The 23,678-nt window shown below is 39.7% G+C and overlaps 1 protein-coding gene across 1 annotated transcript in view; it reads right to left on the reverse strand.

The window, feature by feature from the left end:
* Window positions 1-23,678, reverse strand: part of LOC135223869 (liprin-alpha-1-like) — a 294,483-nt gene that overhangs the window by 67,012 nt on the left and 203,793 nt on the right. Inside the window, exon 22 of the mRNA XM_064262769.1 lies at window positions 22,532-22,551. Within this exon, the coding sequence (XP_064118839.1) occupies window positions 22,532-22,551 (20 nt within the window). The remainder of the gene's footprint in view (window positions 1-22,531; window positions 22,552-23,678) is intronic.

Raw genomic sequence — 23,678 nt, forward strand, 5'->3', positions numbered from 1 at the left:
CTTGGTTTGGCCATGTGTATACTGTAGGTATAAGTAAGATCTATATTTTAGCTTTTCAGTGATTTCCTTTCTTCAAGCCTAAATACCCCTCAGTAATTTTTTATTGTTCCATAGTTACGGCCCTTTGAACTGCGTAAAATGTGTCAACTTTGACATGTACAGGTAAGAATAGAGAAATTCTTTTAGAAGTCAGTTCATAGTTGAAACTGTAATTTTTGCCAAATCATAGATTCAGGTGGGCCCCAAATCAAAGTGGTTGTTTTTTTAAAAAAAACTAGTATTTTCAGGGAATTTTTCTCTTTTCATATAATCCCATCTCTTGGATGTAGAAGGAATAATTGTTTTATCAATAGCTGTACATTCTCAAATGCATAGTGACATCAGATGTTTAAAATTTATATGCTCTTAGAATGACGATATAAGACTCAGGTTTGGTGATGGAGAGTTGTAGGACTCACACTGCCTACTTTACTTGATTACTCTCTCCCAATGGCTCTTAGTAAAGCTGTTGTGTCCACTATCACAAGTAAAGTACTACATTGAATTGAAAGTAATAGAATTTCAATTGCTGTTTGTGTATTTTGTCAGTATTTAATTTACCTACACAGTATTCAGTATCACATGCTTCTGTGTTTGGGAGTGTCTTATGAGCTACAGAGAATTTTAGGTTGACATAATGTTTTTAGCTGCATTTTTAAAATGTTCATGTTCATTGTATTCATTCATTGTAAAATAGGTGATCTTGTTCACCTAGTGGGATGGAATTGCTAACAATATTGACATTGTTTTATGGTAGTAGGGTCCACATTTTGTCAATTTTAAAGTTGAAATTGTTGATGTTCATCTTACATTTTTACATGACTTATCACAACTGTTGTATTTTTATGCTTCCCAGAAAATGTGTAAGTTCGTATTATATCAACGAATTAGGCTTTTGGAAATCAAGTTTTTAGACAATTAAAAAAAAAAACTTACCAGATGTACTGTGCTGCCAAGCAGGCCTGTGCTACCTAATGATCAATTGTATTTAATTTTTTTTTGATACTGAAGTCTGTTGAAATCAAGATCTCACAAGGCTGTGCATCCTATATGCCATCAAAAATGCTTAGGGCTCAAAGCAGCAAGTGCTAAGAGAATAAATTGTCAAATTTTGTTATACCTTTTGATAGTGGGAGTAATGGCTGTTTTTTAGAAAGTCAGATGACTGAGTTCTGTGGAGGTGGTTGGTCTGCAGAAGTTTGCATGTGTTAAGTTAGTTGTGAATAAATTAATTCCATTGGGCAGGTTTTGTCTTTTTAAAGTTCGCTGAATAAATTAATTCCATTGGGCAGGTTTTGTCTTTTTAAAGTTCGGTAAACCAAAGTACTGACATTAAATAGGTAAATAGTTAACTATTTTGTGCAGTTATGATTAACTTAGCATTTATGTTCAAACTGTAGAAAAAGAAAAGACTAAACCCGGCTGTGTACCTGAATTTACAAAACTTAGATTATCAAGAGTTGCATACTTTGGTAATTCTTCCTTATAACCTTTTGCATACATAAATATTTGAGAGTTCTTGATTTAATAGGCAGGTCTTGTTCCTTGAGTGGCTATTTTTTAATGTGAGTTCATTGTAGTACATTTTGGGTGAATGGGTAGCTGATTCAGTAGCTAGATTCTATTTTGGTTGCTGTAATAAAGAAGAGATTCAGTTTCAAGGATAATCTTTAGGCCCTGCAGGTGTTTTATTTTCGTAAAAAGAAAATTAATTTCTCCGTATTAGGTACATATGGTGAGCCCTGTGTTGCTTCCTTCTTGGGATCAAATTCGGATTGAATCCGCTTCAGGTGTATTGTTATTTCAAAATATTATAGAGATTTTGGGAACCCAGTTTTATTCCACATTCAGTTTGATTCTGAGTAAAAGTTTTAACCTAAAATTATTGTGAGTTACATGAGCATTTGGATGAGAGACCCCCAGTATTTATTGCCAACCACCGTATGTCAACATCGTCCTGATAACAGTAGTTGTGGTAGGGGAAGAGCAGTGTGAAATCAGTTAAGGAAGAGTGTCTGTGGATCAAATATTTTTTTATGCAGCAGTTGAGGGGTAAGTTTGATGGCAAAGGGGAAAGCTTTATTTAACTAGTTTAATTCAATATATATGAGTGGCATAACAAGAGCCAGAGAAATAACAGGATACTTAGAAGCAGAGTTGTGGGGTTCCGAAAGGGGTGTGTCTAAAGGGATGTTTTCAACTGGTATAGTCATAAGTAGTGAAAGTGAAATGAAACTCCAGAGATGAGTTGAAGAATTGAAAAGTGATTTTAAAAGGAAGAAGTAGAAAAATGTATGCAAGGAACAATAACTTTGATGATCATCAAAAGCTATAAAGATTGCTGTTATAATGGATGTTGGAAGTATGGAAGAGGTGGTCTCTTACATATTTTGGACTAGATGTAATGTATGATGGTATTCATGCATGTGGGGCTTCAACTTTATTCAGTAGTGCAGGAAAGATATGGTGGCAACTGCTGTCCTTTGTGTGTTTGTTTGTAAGGGTGTGTGTGTATCTATCTGTGTGTACATATGTATATATTTATCAGTTTACAATAGTTGTTTGTAACGGAACTGTGTTGTATCTCAACTCTGAACTTTTCATCAGTATGCTTCAGTTTCTTTTTCTGATCCAAAACTGATTAATAAAGAAATGATTGGAGACTGCTCTTAACCACTGACAAATGGTACCCATTTTTCCAACAGGCTTGTGGTAATTCCTCCTCCCATGATTCTGTATCTTGGCTCTGTAGTGTTTTGTATATTGTATGCATCAGCTTTCCTGGAATACTTTTATGTTTGATTTTTTAGGATTTTCAATTCATACCAGCCTTTAGCTTTCATTTTGAAATCTTATTTAAGATTATTTATAGTCGTTTTGGCTTTGATATAATTTATTTTATTGATTTACTCATGTAATTGCAAAATATATATCTATAATATACCCTGATATTTTTCCTATTACATATGTTGCTCTGTCAAGTTCCTTAAGTGCTGAGTCATTTGTTCTTTGTTATTATTATTATTATTATTACTATATTCTTTATTGTTTTCATTTGGTTTTATTTCCTTTTGGAGAATTCAAAACTAATGCTTGACGGAAGAATAACACTGGTAGTGTTATTGGATGGTTTGTGTGGCTAAGTAGAATCTTTAACTTCTAATATCTAGTTTCATAAGTTTTAATATAGTCATTTTAGGAAATTTTAGAAACCAAAGACATTATTTTTTTCTTTTGTTTCTTGAGAGATTTTTTTTTTTTAATGACGCCATTTTGCATAAGGCGTACGTGAACAGCAAAGATCCTAATATAAGGTTGGGTTGTTGTATTAAGACATTTTTTAGTATACTGAACATGCCTTTTATGGGGAGCCCAGAGGTGCAGGTGGTGATTCCTCCCACTCTACACCCTCCCCCCTCTCCTCCCATCACAGTAGTCAGGACTCTCTCCACAAGAGCGTCATCAATCAGCCGAAGAAGAAGGGGATAAAGTCGTCTCTGGGACGGTTCTTCAGTAAAAAGGACAAGGTAAAGTGCCTATTTTATCTCTGCAATGTTCAATTTTTATTTCATTCTCCCACTTATTTATTTATTTATTTTTTTTTATGTACTGCAGTCATTATCAGAATAATCTTATGATTCTCAGAGCTTGCTTCCAAAACATGTGCACCCATCCAGTGAATATAAAAAATAGTTTTCCTCTTCTGTCCCGTACGTTAGTGCTTTTATCTGATGTTTGGAAGTTTTTAGAAACATTATAGTAAGAGATCACCATGGTGTCAAGATTCAGCTTTCATCGTGAGAAAATTTGGGCTGCAATACAATTTTTTTTTTTTTTTTTTTTGCTGCACTATTTCATAATAATTACAAAGCAGTACAACATGAGATTTTTGTGTATGCATTAAAAAATTAGGGATAAAAGCAAACAGGTATCTTTGTAACCATGAATTCTAGTTCTAAATATATTTCTCATTTTCAAGATAGTATATAGTGGTTATACACAAAGAATGTCTTAATTATAGGCTAAATAGATTGTAAGTTTACATTGGCCTAGATGTAAGCACATTACTGTAATTTTTTTTTAGTGTTTGGCATGTACAAGGGCCCAAAATAATTACAATTCCTAGACTGAAGTGTGTGTAGCATATTGTAATTTTAATTTACTCTGGTATGCATGATAATTAAGCTGTGTTATTTTATTTCTACTTAATCATATGAATTATCTTTGGAATTAGCACCAGAATGAATTTTTCCATCTGTTTTGTCATTTTTATCTGTTACTAATATTCTACCATACGGGGATCATTCGTCTACACTAACTTTTTATTATCTGATTTGCGAGTGCTCATCCTACCTCCTTTCCATTTTTTAAAGTTGAAGGCACTTCTGTTTATACATGTTGAAACAATCTTGGTATTTTTCTCAGCATTTTCATGCTGTGACAACTACTTCCTTTATTTTGGTATGCTGTCATGAAATTCTGAAATTAAATTTTTTTTGATTAGGTGCAAGTTGTTTTCACTGAGTTGTCCATATTTTATAATATATATCGGATAAGATTTCCGACATAAAGGTGTTTAGTTTGTAGATAGGAACATGATAGTCTTGGAAAAGTTACTTCCATAAATATATACTATTTTTGTGATTAGTTCTAAGCAAATTTTCTGTATGGACGAGTTAACTCTTGTGATTTTTCAACAGATTTTTGGCGGTATATATTAACCAAACTAATGCAGAAAACTAGCAAAATACAAATTTTTATTTTTGCAATGTGCTCATCATATATTTGAAAATAAAAAACTTCAAGTAAATGCACTTTTCAAAAGCCAATAGTGCTAGAGGATTGAGTAGCAATTCTTACCTCTTTAGTACCCAAAACTTTTATACTAAGGAGGAGTTCATTATCCTCTTTTTCTAGTTATGTATATCTACCTATAAGAAGAGGTACAACTTCCTTCATTCTTTAACTCCCAATGAAAAGATTGCCAAATTGACAGAATTATCGGTTTCACATGAATTGCAAGGTCTTATCTGGGGCAACTCTCCATCTTACTCATATGAAGAGAAACCACCTGAATTGTTTTTAAAGGGATAATGTTGGTTACTTCTGCTCTTTACCTCCAGCCTGTTGTCAAAAGTATTTTGGCTTTTTCTCCATTCTGACTCTCTTCAAATAAGCCCATGGTTCTAAAGCAGTTAGAGGAGAATTTTTTCCTCACCTTGTGGCTGGCTGATGGGCATTTCATCAAAATCACTTTGTCAGCCCAAAAGCAGTATGCACGTAGTACAATATATCCCGTGACACACTAATGACCTTCCATCTTCACACTTCAAGAGCTGTTGAGTTTTCCTTTCAAAAGAGAGGCATGCACAATGAGCCATATTGAAGTTATTGAATATATAATTGTGAATAAGTATATAATTTTTTTTAATTGTCTAAAACCTGCAGAATCCTACATCCTTGAGTAGTTTAATTAAGTAAGAATTGTAGGTACGCACAGTGCAAATTGTACTGTCTTACGAGATAATTTTATATGGGTCGAAAAGCTGATTTTTACTTTTGTCTCATAAACAACTGTAGTAAATATATATCTGCAGTAAGGCAGGTGTTTATACAGTATATGAGTATATAACTGAATTTATATCTTATGTACAGAATATTGTCTTACACTAAAGTCCACACCACCTTCCCATCCAGTTGAACATGCACTTAGATTTGTACATGAACTTCCCTGCCAGATATATACTTAGCTTAGGTCTCTGACGTCACGACAGGAAAATTCAAAACTCGCGGCACACGCTACAGGTAGGTCAGGTGATCTACCTTACCCGCCGCTGGGAGGCGGTAGTAAGAACCAGTCCCCCTTTCTTGTCAGATTATTTCTGTCGCCGGCTGGACAACACCTGTTGTTCAGTCCTTACGATAGTTAAATTCGTTCTCGTTGCCGACGATTTGGATTTTGGTGAAGTACCCTTTGTTTGTTGGCTTGGCATACACTTTTGGATTGTTTTTTTGGATTTTTCTTTTGGATTTCTCTACAATATATAATCATGGATGATTCTGAAGTTAAGAAACCTAGTTTTATTTAGGTTTTGTTCAGTGAAGGAATGTAAAGTTAGGCTTCCTAAAGCTGCATTAGATCCTCACTCTGTATGTACGTCTTGTAGAGGGAATGAATGCTCTTTTATTAACCCTTGCAAAGAGTGTGAGAATTTGGATGAGGATGGTTGGAAGGCTCTTTCTTCTTATGTGAGAAAGTTAGAGAAGGATAGGGTGCGCAAGGCTTCTTCAAGGAGCTCTAGTAAGATCGAGGGTGAGTGAAGTTGACGCTGAGAATCCTGTAGTAGAAGTGTTCCTTCTCGGTTTCAGCCCCTGCGCCCAGCTTTGAACCCGAAGATTCGTTTTCGGAAGTTGCTTCTGGGAGAGCCTCGATCAGGAGTAAGGAGAGCCTCGCGCTCTCGACAAGGTAAGAGTGATGATAGTGCATGTGATCAGTGCAGTGCCCCTTGTGCAGTGGAGGGTGCGTCTGACCGGCTCACTAACGCTTCCAGGCCTAGACCTCTTCCAGACTCCCAGACCCAGTGGAGGAGGAAAGTCGAAAGCCGCAGGAAGGTTAGGGAGAACCCCCACCGTCAGGCGTCCCCTCGGCAGATCACCTGTTGCTCGTTCCCCAGGCTGCCTTGCATCGAACCAAGAAGGATTTATTGTGCCAGTGCTTCTCTTCATCTTCGTCGCCTTTCTCCTAAGCGTAGATGGAGCGCCTCGGAGTCGTCTCGCCCTCTCAAGAGGCCCTGGAAGGCTCCTTCCAGCCCCGAATCCTTCGCGGAAGAACCAGAAGTGGAACGCAAGAGAACCAAGATTTCGTCTGTTTACGCTTCTCCTGTTCGCTCTCGGACTTCGTCCCCTGTAGAGGAGTTTAAGAGGTCTCCTGCGCGTATCCTGGCGGGTCTGCAGGCGCAGATTGCGGCTTTAGCGGAGTCTATTGCCGGGACTTCTCATTCGTCGGAAGGACGCCTCAACTTCCGGTGAAGAAGTCCTAAAAGAACGTTCCTTCTGCTATAATCTCCTCTGGCTAGAGAAGTTTTTGAGCCTTTGTAGCAGGAAGTCAGAAGTGCAGGCTGAAGCTCGGGATCCTTCTCCGAGTAGGCTCTCCTCTCTCCCCAGCAAGAGTTGTGAGCATGTCAGGCGTAAGGAGCCGGACAGGCTCTCTCCTCAGGATTTCCGCTCCTCTTCAGTTTAGGCGTCAAAAGAGCTTCAAAGAGTCAAGAGCCTCGTTTTCCGTTTCAGGAGCGAAGGAAGAGTTCTTCGCCTGGTGGCCACTTCCTTTGATGGACGCTCGGAGCCTAGAAGGCGCAAGAGCCTAGTAGGCGCCAAGAGCTGGTAGGCGCCAAGAGCCTTGTAGGCGGCAATGGAAGCTTTCTTCTCCGTTGGATCACTCCCGATTGGATAGGCGCTCAGAGCCTTGTAAGCGCCGCGCTTCTGACAGGGAATCCTCTGTGGATGTTTTTCTCTCTCCCCGTTGGCAGGCGTCAAGAGCCTGGTAGGGGTTTTGAGCCTGATAGGCACCAAGAGCCTGGCAGGCGTATTGAGGATGGCAGGCGTCCAAGGAGCCTAGCAGGCGCAGAGAGCCTGATAGGCGCTCTCCATTATCCAGACGCTCTTCTGTGGATTTAGAATTTGTTTTTTCCGACAGGCGAGCTTCCACTTGTAGGCGCTCTCCTGGTAGGCGCTCCCCAAGTGGGCGCTCTCCTAGCAGGCTCCCCCAAGTGGGCGCTCTCCTGGTCGGCTCTCTCCAAGTAGGGCGCTCTACCTAGTAGGAGTTCTCCTAGGAGGCTCTCCTCAAACTAGGCGCTCTCCTGGTAGGCTCTCCCCCCATGTAAGCGCTCTCCCAGTGGATTTTCTCCCAGTAGGCGCTCTCCGAACAGGCGCTCTCCAAGGATTAGCTCTCCTCCGGGCAAGTAGAGCTTCTAAACGTCATTTTTCGGAAGAAGTTATTGGGGATTCTGAGGAAGATTTGCCCAAGGATGCTTCGGTTTCTTCATATAAGAGACTGACAGACCTCCTCTTGCAAGATTTTGGGGAGTCTCTTTCGGCCGTTGCTCCTCCGTCCTTATTTTCAACGACCAATACGGGTAAGAAGTCTTCAGTCGTTAAGATGAAACCGACAGTGTCTATGAAGAAGGCTCTTAAGAACTTTGAAGACTGGTTGGTATCAAAAGAAGAGAAAGGCAAAGACAGTTTTTTCTTTTCGTCCAAACTGACGGGTAAGATGGGGTTCTGGTACGAGTCAGGAGAGCCCTTGGTCTGACTCTACCCTCTTCAGCATACTCGGACTTCTCTTCGTTGGTTGATTCCGCACGTCGCTCGGCGCTGAATTCTGCGAAGACGACGTGGGGTATGAGCGAGTTGGATCACCTTCTGAGGGAATGTTCCGAGTCTTAGAAGTTTTTAACTTTCTTGACTGGACCCTTGGAGTCTTGGCTTAAGAGGACTCAAGAGCAAGACACTCTTTCACCTGAAGACTTTCACGCAGTTTCTGTCTTGTATGGACAAGGCAGTGAGAGACGGTTCCGGGGAAATTGCTTCACTTTTTGGTGCAGGAGTAGTAAAGAAGAGGGTTTTGCCGTTTTCTGCTCTTTTGCTTAACCAAGGCGGTTTCTCACGCACAGAGAGCTTCCTTGCTGTATTCACAACTTTCTCCGCAACTCTTCCCGAGAAGATATTAATGATATCTCCAGCTCGTTGTCAGCAAAGGCGACGCAGGATATACTGGCTCGCTCTGCTAGAATCCCGAAACCTTCGTTCCAACAGAAGACGAAGAAGGAGACTCAGAGTAGACAAGAACCCTTTCGAGGAGGGCCCTTCGTTCGTCTCGCTCTTCTTCTCCAGAGGTTCGAGACCACCTAGAAGAGGAAGGACCTTCTCTCGGTCAATTAGGGCCAAGAAGTAGTTCGTGTGTCCTCCATACAACTGTGTGCCAGACTTCTGAACTTTGCAGATGTCTGGGCCGAAAGGGGGCGGACAAACTGGTCCCTCACTATCATCAAGAGGGGATACCTCATTCCCTTTATCTCGAGACCACCTTTGACCACCACTCCAAGGGCACTGGTGGCCAAATACAAAGACCCGCTAATGAATCAAGCCTTGCTCTAGCAGTAGAGCTGATGTTAGAGAAAGAGGCAATAAAGATGGTTCTGGACCCTCTTTCGCGGGGTTCTACAACCGTCTGTTCCTAGTTCCCAAGAACTCAGGAGGATGGAGGCGGTTCTGGACGTTAGTGCCCCCCTGAATGTCTTTGTGAAGAAGAGGAAGTTCGCTATGGAGACGACTTCATCAGTCTTAGCAGCTCTTCGTCCCGGGGACTGGATGGTGTCACTGGACCTTCAGGACGCTTACTTCCATGTGCCGATCCATCCTTCTTCTCGCAAATTTCTCAGATTCATGTGGGGAGGGAACGTTTTTCAGTTCAGGGCCCTATGCTTCGGCCTTTCCACGGCCCCCCCAAGTATTCACAGGACTGATGAAGAACGTTGCCCAGTGGCTTCATCTCGAGGGAGTGAGGATTTCCCTCTACTGGACGATTGGCTTATCAGGGCCAAATCCAAGGAGAAATGTCTGGAGGACTTACGATTGACGCTGAATCTAGCAGCTTCTCTGGGTTTGCTAGTGAATTTCGAGAAGTCACAGCTAATCCCCAGTCCAAGTGCGCATCTATCTGGGGATTCTGATGGCTTCTCAGGTTTTTCGGGCGTATCCGTCCCCAGAGAGGATAACCCGAGGTTCGGAGAAGGTAGCAATCTTTCTAGAGAAAGATGTATGCACAGCGAGGGAGTGGATGAGTCTGTTGGGGACACTCTCCTCGCTGGAGCAATTCGTTTCTCTAGGAAGGGTTGCACCTCAGACCCCTACAGTTCTTCCTGACGAGGAACTGGGATCGAAGATCTCAAGGTCTGGACTTTTGCGTTCAAGATTTCGCAAGAGATAAAGGAGGATCTACGTTGGTGGCTAGACCCTCTACTGTTCAAGGAAGGCCTTTCCTTGCAGGTTCGGAACCCCAACCTAGTGTTATATGCAGACGCTTCGGACATAGGTTGGGGAGCTACTCTCGGGTCGAGAGAAGTGTCAGGCACCTGGATGGGGGATCAGGTGTCCTGGCACATCAACAAGAAAGAGCTAACAGCGATTTGGTTAGCTCTCAAGACCTTCCGAACCCCTCATAAAGGGAAAATCAGTTCAGATCAACTCGGACAACACCACAGCCCTGGCTTACTTTCGGAAACGGGGGGACTCACTCTTTCTCCCTGTACGAGACAGCGAGATCGCTCCTCCTGTGGTCAGAGGAAAGGAAGATAAGTCTTCTCACCAGGTTCGTACAGGAGAAAGGAATGTCAGAGCGGATCTGCTAAACAGAAGGAATCAAGTCCTTCCCTCAGAGTGGACTCTGCACGCGGACTTATGCCAGGAGCTGTGGAGGACGTGGGGCGGGCCCCATCTCGATCTATTTGCGACCTCCAGGAATGCGAGGATAGATCTATACTGCTCCCCTATTGCAGACCCAAGAGCAGTAGCAATAGATGCATTCCTGATGGATTGGAGGAATCTTGATCTTTACGCGTTACCCGCCTTTCAAGATTCTAGGGGAAACGTTAAGGAAGTTCGCAGCTTCAGAGGGGGCAAAGGATGACTTTGATAGCTCCGTTCTGGCCCGCCCACAACTGGTTCACAGAGGTACTGGAATGGCTGGTGGATGGTTGAATCCCTACCACTAAGAGTCGATTCTGCTCAAACAGCCCCACTTCGACAGGTTTCACAAAACTTCCCCGCTCTCAGTCTGACTGGGATTCAGACTATCAAGAGTCTCGTCAGAGCTAAGGCTTTTCGGCAAAGTCTGCAAGGGCTATTGCCAATGCACTAGACCTTCCACATCTAGAGTCTACCAGTCGAAGTGGGATGTTTTTTCGACGTTGGTGCAGGACTCATAAAGTTTCCTCCTCCAGTACCTCTGTGACTCAGATAGCGGATTTCCTTATCTTCCTGAGGGAAAAATGCAGCTTAGTTGTCTCCACCATCAAGGGATACAGGAGCATGCTTTCCTCAGTTTTTCGTCATAGAGGATTAAACATATCCGAAGACAAGGACCTCCATGATTTAATCAGATCTTTTGAAACGGTTAAAAGGACCTCCTCCTTAGTTCCTAGCTGGAATCTAGATGTCGTGCTGCTCTTCCTGAGGTCCTCAAGGTTCGAACCTCCCCATACAGCTTCGTTCAGAGACCTTTCGATGAAGACTCTTTTTCTCTGTGCGTTAGCGTCAGCGAAAAGGGTCAGCGAGCTGCAAGCTTCTAGAAGGTGAGGTAGGTTTCCAAGGATGGCTCCGCGGTTTGCTCTTTTCTTCCGGCTTTCCTAGCCAAAAATGAAAAACCCTTCTTCACCGTGGCCCAGGAGCTTCGAAATTAAAAGCCTATCCTCCTTAGTTGGGACAGAAGAGGAGAGATCTCTTTGCCCGGTGAGAAGCCTGAAATTTTATCTTCAGAGGAAGAGACTTGCTGCTAATGAGAGCAATCTCTGGTGCTCTGTAAGGGACCCCAGTAGGCCCTTATCTAAAAACGCCCTCTCATTCTTTATCAGGAATGTATTAGAGAAGCCCACACTTCTTGCAATCAGCAACAGTTTAGTCTTCTGAAAGTCAAGGCGCACGAAGTACGGGCCATCACGACGTCTTTGGTTTCAAGAAGAATTTGTCATTGCAAAACCTCATGAAGGCCACTTTTTGGAGGTGTGAATCAGTCTTCTCCAATCACTACCTAAAGGACATATCGATTACGTATGAAAAGTGTTTTGGGCTAGGACCTTACGTATCGGCGGATTGAGATGATCGGGGCAGGGAGCTGAAACACATCCTTTTTAATCTTTTTCCCTGTTAGTTTTAATTTTGAGTTTTTGGTTGTACGAAGGAGGTTGCAGGAGGCAGCTCCTTCTTTCGTATACTAATGTTAGGATTTGGTTAGGTGATTGGTTGTGCTTGAGGCTCCTTGCAATTGGTAGTGATAGGCTCGGCATGTAAGCGGGTTGATCCCCCATTGACCAGACCCTTCTTGGATTCTGCCAAGTAAGTGGACTCAGTTCCCATTGGTAGACCCAAGAGTTCTTCAGCCATAGGTCACGCCCTCGCTGAGACTCTTTAGGCAACGCAGACTAATAGACAGTAACTATCAAGTCTTCTGCCTAATCAGGTAAGAACCAGAGGTTTATATTTTTTATTCCTTTAACATGTGTTGTCCCCACTTTCTAGGTGAGTATGTGTCTCTTTCCCTCCACCAAGGGTGTCAATCAGCTAAGTATATATCTGGCAGGGAAGTTCATGTACAAAAATGATATTGTTAGTATACAATAAAGTTTTGTACATACTTACCTGGCAGATATATACGATTGATGGCCCGCCCAGCCTCCCCTCAGGAGACAGGTGGAAGAAAATAACCTGACAAGAAAGGGGGACTGGTTCTTACATCCGCCTCCCAGCGGCGGGTAAGGGTAGATCACCTGACCTACCTGTAGCGTGTGCCGCGAGTTTTGAATTTTCTGTCATGACGTCAGAGACCTAAGCTAATTATATATCTGCCAGGTAAGTATGTACAAAACAACTTTATTGTATACTAACAATATCATTTTGAAAGTTTGTGTTGTTCTAAGTAGGAAGGTGTGAGTTGTCCGCAGGAAGATCTGACTTCTGTAAATGACTGGAGGCATCTTCTCAAAGGTAACAGTATTGCAAGGTGCAGTAAAAGCCAATTTCCATTATTCCAGTGGCCCTTTGTCGTTACAGAAAAGTTGATCTTGGAACTATTTTTCAAGTATTTTTAATTTAGAGGCATTAATGGATTGCCATTATCAGCTAACAATGTGGAATTGCAGATATGCCTTTCCTAGTGACTAGTTATGTTTATGACACAACTTATGGTACGTGTTTGGTTTGGGTCAGTTATTAACGAACTGATACAGTTACAATTGGTTGTTTTTTTTTGTGACAACTTATGGCTGTCATTCCACTGAAATATTTTTTTACTTTTGTTCATTTTAATTTTCCATATTGACACAATCGTCCAATTTGAAAATAAAGGTAAAGCAGTTTGCAGATGTTGTAGCTGCTTGCTCCCCAAGTGTGGAATGGAGTGGTTATTAACTTAATAAAGATCTGGGGTTCTGAACTCCAGCAGAACCATGGTTTTGATATAAACTTTGCCGAAATGTGCTCTAACCATATGATTTACTCAGTATGGACTACGTATTCCTAAATAATTCTGATTATTTGACCATATGTATTTGGTTTTACCCCTAATTCCAAACTTTCTGTTTCAAAGCACAGAAAAAAATCATCTTATGTTACCGATAGGTAAGTGGTATTATTTATAAGGTTTCTTATATCAGAGGTGATGGCATTAATGCCACATGCTTCAGATCTTTTGTTCTGTTCTGTTTTTTTTTTCTTCTTAATATAAAATTCACCAGTCTGCTTGATCTTTTTTACAAGATTGCTTGCAATGGTGGTTTGTTCCTTTCGAAGAGTAGTTATGATTTAGTCCATTAGAAGCTAATGTGCATGGGTATTTTCCGTAAGCTTTATTTCAGCAAATACTGTAACTTCCACCTCTGCCTAAGTGGCTCTACCTCTGAAGTTGGTTTCTGTTGGTTAGTCACAGAGGAGCATCATTCTTATGCCGTGGATCCAACACTGCGATGTACAACTCTGTACCAGAGGTCTCTTATTCCTCTCAGTGCAAAACTGGTGGTTGTTCAGTCTGTAAAGAATGGCAGAATAACAGAATTTACTTTTTTCTTTAACAAAATTTACTTTTTTCTTTAGGTATTTCTGCTCTAGACTGCAATACAGTATGCCATAATTTACATTTGCGTTTACTTATCATCCATTCCCTTTGGCTTCTTGCCACATAGCTGTCCAAATTCTTGAACTTCACTTTGCATTTATTTCTTACCTCTCAATAAAGAACAAAAACTTGTCTGGTTTGGTTTAGTGTACAAGGAAGTTCTCTTGTTATCTTTGACCAAGGTGATTTTTCCATTTCCAGAAATGCTAAAATTCTGGATACCTTTGTTACTGAAGTGACTACTTCAAAAAGTTATCTTGTTACCTCATACATCATTTGAGAAATGCCTAGGATATGTTCTCACTGTAGCAGAAGGAAAGTGCAATGCATTGGTGGCTTTACATCTTATTCGTCCTGCATTCCTCTCTTCACTACACCATCCTACCATCCTTCCTTCTTGCTAACCCAGATGTCTGTTTCTGCTGTCAAGTATCCCCTTGTCTCTCATCCATGTCCTTCACTTCCACTATTTCTGCTTCCCCGACAGTTTTGCCTGAATTTTGATCATTTTCATTAGATATTCTCATGTCTGCCCTGGTAGTAATGCTCTTCCTATATGTTCTTCCTCTCTTTTCCAGGTAAAAAGGTCCTTTTAACTGCCTCTTCTTCCTTCCTTCCTTAATTCTTGCTTTCCTTTTATTTCACATTCCACCTCTCCAAGTCTTGCTGCTGCTCTCCACAGGACAAACATCATATACTAAGCCTCAGGTTCTGAAAATTTCTGTTATTTGTTTGATTTTGATAGCAGAAATAATACAGTATTAGCACTTACTCCATTTGATTGTTCCACCATGGACATATCTCATTTCTGTTTGTTTATATAAAGTGATAGAGTGCACAGCTCTTGAAGACAACTTGTATTTTACACTGAAATATGAAGTGATGCTTTCTATATCTTCAGTGACTCATGTTCACATGTCAATATCTCTTATTCATTTGTCAGCAATTGATAGACTATTGTTTTCGATTCACATCTGCCCTTAATTTACATTTGTTCCAAATCCATGCTAGTCAGATGTAACATTTTTATCTTAGAATTTTTTCATGCTTTGAAGATGTCACGCTATAAGATATGTACTGTATGAAGATATAAGGCACTAATTATTTTGCTTCCAGATCCTAAAGTTTGTTATTTTTCAATAGATCTAATTCTATTATTTTTATTCGGGATGGTTACTGGAAAAAAGAATGAACAAAATGGGGTAAAAATTGTGATGTTCCTGACACATTTAGCACTATGCCATTACAGAAGGCATTACATTCTTTTACGGAAGTAAATTTTTAATCGGCGGTTGCATGAAATTTTTCTCAGTTGCCAAGAAATATTTGAATGAAGTAGTCAAAAGAAATTGAGATGGATTTTATCACTTTTAGAGTGTTGTTCCCAAGGGCAGGTTATTGGCGTTCAATTGTCTTCATTGAAATATCTTATTCACACTATATTTGGCTCCTTACTCAGTCTAAGGTCTTAGCAATAAGAGGTTTAGAGTAGTTTAAGAGAGAGAGAGAGAGAAAAGTGTACATGAGAAAGAGAACTATTGCATGGAATGTACTTCTTTTTTTTTTTTACCTAACTTATTCCAGACAGTACATATTGCTAGTTTGGTAGTAGATTTATATTGTACTATACATAAACATGGTCTTGTACTAGTTATACTGTAATTCCATTTATTTCTGTTAATATTTTTTAACTCTTCAAATTAACAATCCATAGGATAATTAAGACATTAACACAAGGTATCTAAAAGTCAACTCCAGTAATTGTGCCAAAAGACTCCTTTGTCATGAAGTTTTTAAATTATTATTGTAATTTTTAGATTTTTTTTAATAGAGCTACACCTTACGGAAAGGTGTACTTACAATTGTCCCTTAGTTTTTTCTTTTACACAAGACACCCGGTTATTAACTGACATAAAAGAGAAGATATTGGTGGCTGGTAGTATGAGAATGTTTATTATAGGATAGGCGTTAAATACAATCCTTTTCCAACATGTGTTTTGATTGTATTAAGTGATTAGGAATACTTATCTTTAAGTATTAAAAAGATGCTTTTCACTATATTGGAGAAAAAGAGACCTCTTTTAATGCTATAATATACAATGTTTTCCTGTAGTACTTTGTTCCACAGTTATTTATACTAGTGATCATTGCAAAAGTAGATATTATGTTTCCCTGTGAACCCACCCTTAGTCAATGAGAGAGCCACTCATTTTTTATTATTAAATAAATGGAAAAGAAATTTCAGATATTCATATTTATTACATGCCCATGATCATTGAAGTAAATGTTTGATTAACTTGGAATAATACTGTTCTCTTGATATCCCTCTTCCATTTGCTGCATGCTCTCAAAAGAATTGTCTTTTTCACGTAGGAATTCTAACAGTTATGTTGTTTTATAAACTTTGTGAACTGTGTTTGACTGTTTTTGAGTTTTTGGGACTTTTAAGGGCAGTGACATATTCTTAACTTTATTCATCATTGTCCAGTATAGGGCTAAAAGCTATGAGTAGTTTTATTACTAAAGCAAAGAGGTTTGTGTAGATCCCTGTTACGTATTGATTTATTTACGTTTCGTCACTACTGGACAAAGATGGTTGTGTTTTAGTAGAGCTTTCTTATCCTTTTGCACAAAGGCAATTTGTTTCAAAGCTGAAAATATGATCCTCCATACCCTTTGAGCATATGATATCAGATTTTCATAAGCACTAGCACTTTTGCCATGGGGAAAGAATGGGATTAGGAGAGGAGTAAATTTAATCATGATGGAGTTTGTTAATGAATCAAAATATTGTTATATGTGAATTTTAGTACTATTATTGTTTGATAGTCTTGACCTTTTCACCTTCAGCGCTCACATGAATATCTTTTGTGTCTTCAAAACTTGGAAGGATGGTTTAGAAGAAATGATGACTATTTCCTAGATCTTGCACATTATACCTGCTATACATACTCCTGCATCTCCCCGAGCACATATCAAATCTTATAAAGTAATAGTGCATGGAAGGAGTAGTGGTTAATTTAGATTGAATTATGATCCACCTTGTAATGTTGTTTTGTAATCCAGAGAAGTAAGTATTTATAGTGAAATGGAGAAGGCAGTTCAGTATATACTAACAATACTGTGTAATAAATGGAAAGGATTTCCCCACTTTTCCTTTGTGGTGTGAACTAGATTTGAATCATACCTTAACCCTGTTTATGTGTACATAAACATTTGTTTTTAATTTCATGAAAGAAAGATTGAAACAGGGCCATGAAAACCCTCCAAATGTATCCCTTCATTTCCCCAGTACCTTCCCAATGTTTTTGTATGATATTCCTATATCTTTGTTGCAGCTCCCCTCATGATTTTAGCCAAACCATAATTTTCCTTTGTAATTTTTGCTAACAGAAAGTAAGTTAAACATAATGACTATCACTTCACATCTCCTGATAAGTTTGTAGTAACCCATACAGTAAACTCTTTTAAAAAGTAGTTGGAAGTATAAAAGAAAATTTTTAAATGTCAATATTTTTATCTTCATGGTGTGAGGGTGATTTGTATATTTTTGTAGACAGAAAACCCCTAAAATTCATATATCAGTGAATGAACAAATACTACTAGATATTTTTTCTAACAGGGTTGCCTCACAGTAGACACGTCTCCCTGTAATTGCAACCCTGCTTGTTCGCATGTACGTATGTTTCTGTTCATTCATATACAGTACATCTGTCTTTATTAGGCATTTTAATAGCAATAACACATTGCTGTAATGACTGTTATATTTATATATATTTTCTTTTAAATCTACTACCTCCTAGTCCAGTGCCCAAATGCCAAACCTACTTCTCCACATAAAAAAATTATAATACACAAATGTGTGCCGTTGAAACTTTGTGCAAAATTTTCTTTCTCTCTCTCTCTCAATCTGTAGCTACCAAGGGTTTTAGAAACCATTGTTATCAAAATTTCACTTCCTTATGGACTCCTATGAACATGGTGGTTGGGGGGCCTTGGGTATAGGATGCTTCTAGTTGCATTTACTTGAATTTTATGTATTTTGTTGCCTCAAATAGGACAGTTTTCTTGGTATATTTGGAAGACTAAAGATATGTTCAATAATTTGCAATCTATGAAAACTTTGGTTTTATAAGTAGAGCAGATTTTATATTCAGGCAAAATGATTGATAGTCTGTACATTTATACTATGCTATGTTTATTAGATTTTATTTACCCAAGTAAAAATCTGAAATATTAAACACTTTGAGCATGGGAGGGATAAACAAATTAAAAAATACAGGAAGTAAATAAAGGCTTGTGTGTCTGATTGTTCATGTTATATATACTTTTTGTAGTAGAACTGGAGAGATTTTAATGGCCTTAAATACATTAATTTTGAGGTTCTTGACAAGAAATTTAAAGCAAGCTGCATCTACCACTGACCTACTCTTGATTACATTAGGGTGTTTTAATGGTCAAGTGACAGTCTGTTTGTTCTATGCTGAGTGCTGTCATATCAAGTTCTTTTTGGTATTGCAGCAATAAGTATCAAAACCATTTTCATTGGGTAAACTGTATTTTCCCCAGTGAAAATTATTTAAAAATGTATGCTAAGCTCTCTCAACTATTATGCATTTGGAATTATCCTTGTAAGAACTTATTCATATAGTCTTTTTAATTTGATTTTTGGTTTTGTCCCAAAGCTGCTAGTTTTGGGTTTCTCTTCAGTGTAGCATATAAGTTCGGCTTGGTTAGATTGAATTCCATTGGTGGTACCTAAAAAAACTAAGCAAGCTGTGATAAAGTAGCGGTAGTTCTCTCAGAATTCATAATAATTAAAATGGCTCTGGTAGCTGCATAAGAGATGTCAGATATTATTTGTATTTTTTTTTATTTTAGGTAAACTTTCATACCTGAGGTATGCTTAATTTTCTGAAAGGTTAGGGTGATTTGCAGACTGTATTTATTAAGGGTCTATGCAAGTGTACATTAATTATTATTAGTCTTTTTTTTATAACTTAGTAATTCTGATTTTGTTAGATGTGGGTAATATTCAGTATGATGTCATTACATACTGAGTGCCACTCTGGCACTGTAAGACGTGTGTGTAAAGTTCCTTGACGATGCCATCTTTACTACTTTTCTTATCATATAATGCTCTTCATGCCACCAATACAATGGTTCAGATTTACCAAACTGTAAATTACATGTTATCAAACAATCACATTGGTAATGTGGAATTGTCGCTAAATAAAAAGGAAACCATAGTTAATTTAGGAATACAGTTGTCTTTAGTGATATTTTCTTTGTTTTCTTGGGACTTCAGTTGAAAGAATGTTGACTTGCTTTTTAGCAGATGTGCTTTATAACCTGTGCTAATGATCATACCTTTTACGAATGGATGCAACATCTGTATTAATAGTACAGTGGTACCTCAAGATACGAAAGGCTCAACTTACGAAAAACTCGAGATACGAAAGCAAATACGAAAATTTTTGCGGCTCTACATAAATTGTTCAAGATACGAAAGGTTGTTGCTGTAAAGTCCGAGATTTGCCCGGACCACCGATAACAATTTTAAAATTTGTGCGCCGCCAACTGAGTAGGACTCGCCACCATCCTCCCGCCTCTGCAACCCATTGGTTCCTGATGCTAGTCACGCCATGAGATCCTTCTCTCCTATTGGTCAGCATCCCTCCTATGATGCATCTACGTAGCGGCGTGCTTCTTCGGTCACTTCACAGCATCATCGGTATCGTACGCATGCGGTATTCGTTGAAGAAGAGGATGCTCTCTTTGAAAACGAAGATGGAGATCATTAAAAAATATGAAGCTAGTATGCAATTGAGTGTGATCGCTAAGGAATATGGCCGAAATCCGTCGACGATAGGCACTATCCTTAAGCAGAAGGATGTCATCAAAGTAGCTACACCTTCCAAGGGCGTGACTATTTTGTCCAGCAAGAGGACCCACATGAACGATGAAATAGAAAGGCTTCTTCTTGTCTGGATAAAAGACAAAGAAATCGCTGGCGATACAATAACGGAGACGGCAATCTGTCACAAGGCCAGTGCTATTTTCAGCGATTTGATAGCCCAGGTCTGAAGACGACGGAGGAGAAGGGGGGGACATAAACAACGCCAACCCCAGAGTTCAAGGCTTCACATGGGTGGTTCGAGAAATTCCGTAAACTGACTGGCATCCATTCAGTGGTGGGCGGCATGGGGAGGCGGCCAGCTCGGACACGAAATCGGCCGAAGCCTTTATTAAGACGTTCGACGAGATGACGATCAACGAAGGCTTCAGTTCTCAGCAAGTCTTTCAACTGTGATGAGACTGGCCTTTTTTGGAAAAAAATGCCTCGTCAGACATTACATCACACAGGAAGAGAAGAAGCTACCGGGCTAAGCCTATGAAAAGACAGGCTTATGCTCGCACTTTGTTCGAACGCCAGTTGTGGATTGCAAGGTGAAGCCCCTACTTGTGTATCGTTCGGAGACTCCTCGAGTCTTCAAGGCCCACAAAATGCTTAAGGAGAAGCTTCCAGTGATGTGGAGGGCTTAATGACGAAAGGCTGGGTAACGAGGCTTTTGTTCACCGAGTGGGTAAATCTGTGTTTCGGCCCGACAGTGAAGAAATTCTTGGAAGAGAAGCGCCTCCCTCTGAAATGTCTGCTGGTGTTGGACAATGCCCTTGCTCATCCTCCTGGCCTCGAGGAAGATATCCTAGCAGAGTATTCCTTCATCAAGGTTCTTTATCTTCCGCCTAACACCACCCCTCTCCTCCAGCCCATGGACCAGCAAGTGATATTGAACTTCAGGAAGCTGTATATGAACATCTTTTTCAAGAGATGTTTCGACATCACTGACACCACGAACAATCACTTGCGTAAATTTTGGAAGGAGCATTTCGATGTTGTCTTATGCATTTGACTCATCGACCAAGCTTGGCAGGAGGTTTCGAGGCGAACCTTGAATTCCTCGTGGAGGAAACTCTGGCCTGATGCCGTATCCGCCCGAAACTTTGAGGGATTCGACATGGGCAAAGCTGATGCTGCAGATTCAGGAACAGTTGACGATCCTGAAACTGTTTCGCAACCAGATCTTGGTGACATCGTTGCACTCGGCAAGTCCATGGGGCTGGTCGTCGATGAGGACGATATCAATGACCTTCTCGAGGAGCACCAAGAGGAGCTTACGACGGATGACCTGAAGGAGTTGGAGGCCATGCAACATAACGTCATTCAAGAGGAGTTCTCTAGCAGCGGCGAGGAGGAGGACGACGACTCTATGACAAGGGCAGAAATTAAGGATGCTCTAGCTGCTTTTCATAAGGTGCAATCATTTGTAGAAAAGAGACACCCCGAAAAGGCTTACACAGTTCGTATGCTTGCACAGTTCGATGACTTTTGCCTGAGTCGTTTCAGGAACATTGTCAAAAGCAGGCAGAAGCAATCTTCCTTGGATAGTTATTTTTTAAAGAGGCTTTACTAAAGTAGGAGTAGTAAGCAATAAGGAAGAACCAAGTGATATCACGAAAAAACAGAAAGTTGAAAGTGGTGAAGAAGTTGAAATTTTGTAATAATAATAATAATAATAATATATAATATATATATATATATATATATATATATATATATATATATATATATATATATATATATATAAAATTTAATTTTAAGTTTTTTGTAAAGTTCAGTGTTACAGTTTTGTTATTGTGTTTCGTAAAGTTTAGTTTATGTTTTCCTTACATTTTTTTATGGGTTTCATAAAGTTAAGTGTACGTACGTATCTGCCGGTTTTGTCATCCTCCTCCTCTGACGCCACTTTCGTAGATAGCCTCACTCGAAAGGTAAGCTTCCACATTTTAGTACAGTATTTCTTGTATAGCCCATGTTACACTAATACACTTTATACCATGTACACTAATACACTTTATTTACATGTACTATGAGTACAATTAGCAGTACGTATTAAGTCAGGTATTGAATGGTCCAAATTGTTGTAGTATTTCATTGTTTATACGTCAATTTAGCTTTATTATGAAATTTACTGTGGTGTTTTTGGAGGGCTTGGAACGGATTAGCCATTTTACATGTTAAAAATGCAGTCCAAGATACAAAAAGCTCATGATCGAAGGCCGCCTCGGAATGGATTAATTTCGTATCTCGAGGTACCACTGTATATGTAAATTTGTTGTGTGGTCGCTTTGTCTTTAGGATTATGGTATTTGATGTTTGTGTCCAGTTAACAGGAAAGGGTCAGAAAGTGTGTATCTCACTTTTTTGCTTTTTTTTTCCACTTTTTGTTTTTTACTTCAAATTACTATTCTCCCAACATCTCTCACTGACACCATGTCTCCTCTCTTTGAGATGTTTAGGAAAGGTGCCTGTAAAGTTTAGAAATGGATGACAAATTGGCAGGCTTGCCACTAAAGTGTTGTCAAAATATTTGGTTTGTGTACTCTTAATAATTGTTGCTTAGGCTCTCTTTGTTCAGGGTTGAGGTTGAAGCTTCAATCTTATGACATACCAGGTAAGAACTTCCTGAACCTATTTGATTTCAGTTATGCCCAGTTTCAGGTGCCACTGCATTGCAGCTTGAAATACTTTTTTCTAGGTGATTTAACAACCCAAATTTTTTTGGTTTCTGTCTGTTGAGGGGCTCCCCGTTGTTAACCTAAGTTGACAGTCATTCTCAGTTCCTGGTTCAGAATCATTTGGAACCTAAGTGATATGGCAGTAACTAGAAGGTTTTCTAGTGTTTAGTAAGTTGTAATAGTTTGTCTACTGACTTATTAGATTTCTAAAGCATAAGTCCATTTGGGGTTGGAACTTTTCAGCCCCATCTGTGGTTGTTTTGACTTTGTGAACTTGATCAAGGTGCCTTCCTAAGGGATGTTGAAGATTTCAGGAATCCTGAAGTTTCTGTTTTCATCTTCCCATTTCCAAATTGTCATCTGTGGATATTGTATTCAGTATTGAAATTCCCCACAGGTCCTCGGACACCTTTACCTTGGGTCCTGGCAGAACAGGTTTTATCTTACCTAAGATGATTGTTTGGAAGAGAGAATTAGTGAGTTGGCTTGTCTCCTTTCTCTTTTTTTCTTTCTTCTTCCTACGGCTGTTTGAAGAATAGAATATGTCATATGGCTGGAACTGCTCTGATACAGATGAGGGTGGCAGTCATACTGGTTGCAGTTATTTGGTTTGTTTTCCTATAGAAAATACAAATCTGCTTCTCATTAACACTTCACTCTCTAGCAAGGGGAGGGGGGAATAGTGACAAACCCCTGTGGCCTGCATGGTTTGTTGCTTGGACAGACAGAGTTCTCTTTACCTTCTACGAATGCAATGTCTGGTCATGTCTATTTGTTTTTAAACCCAGGAGGCTGAGTTTTTAGATACTTGCTTATCTATTCTTTCACTGGCTCAGACCCCTTCTTTAGAACTTGATCATCTAGGAATGATGGTCAGGTGGGCTGAATCCCAGCCAGTTCAGGGTACATGTACCTCCCTCCAAGTATAAGTCTATCGTATCGTTAAGACCAAAGGTTTGTTCCAAGTATGAACAAGTGACAAATTTTTAATTGATTTGTATTTTTTATAGCTAACAAACCTGAGGTCTTAATGTTTACTGCCACCTCTAGCCAGCACCTCTCATATCCTTGGTTGGAAGAAAAGACTGATCGTCAACGAGGAGGCCGCCCCAAGGCCCGTTGGTGACCGAGCTTCCACCTCGTTATATGCATGAGTTGCCAAGATACCACAGATTCC

The sequence above is a fragment of the Macrobrachium nipponense genome, chromosome 10 (genome assembly GCF_015104395.2).
Source record: "Macrobrachium nipponense isolate FS-2020 chromosome 10, ASM1510439v2, whole genome shotgun sequence".
NCBI classification, from domain to species: domain Eukaryota; kingdom Metazoa; phylum Arthropoda; class Malacostraca; order Decapoda; family Palaemonidae; genus Macrobrachium; species Macrobrachium nipponense.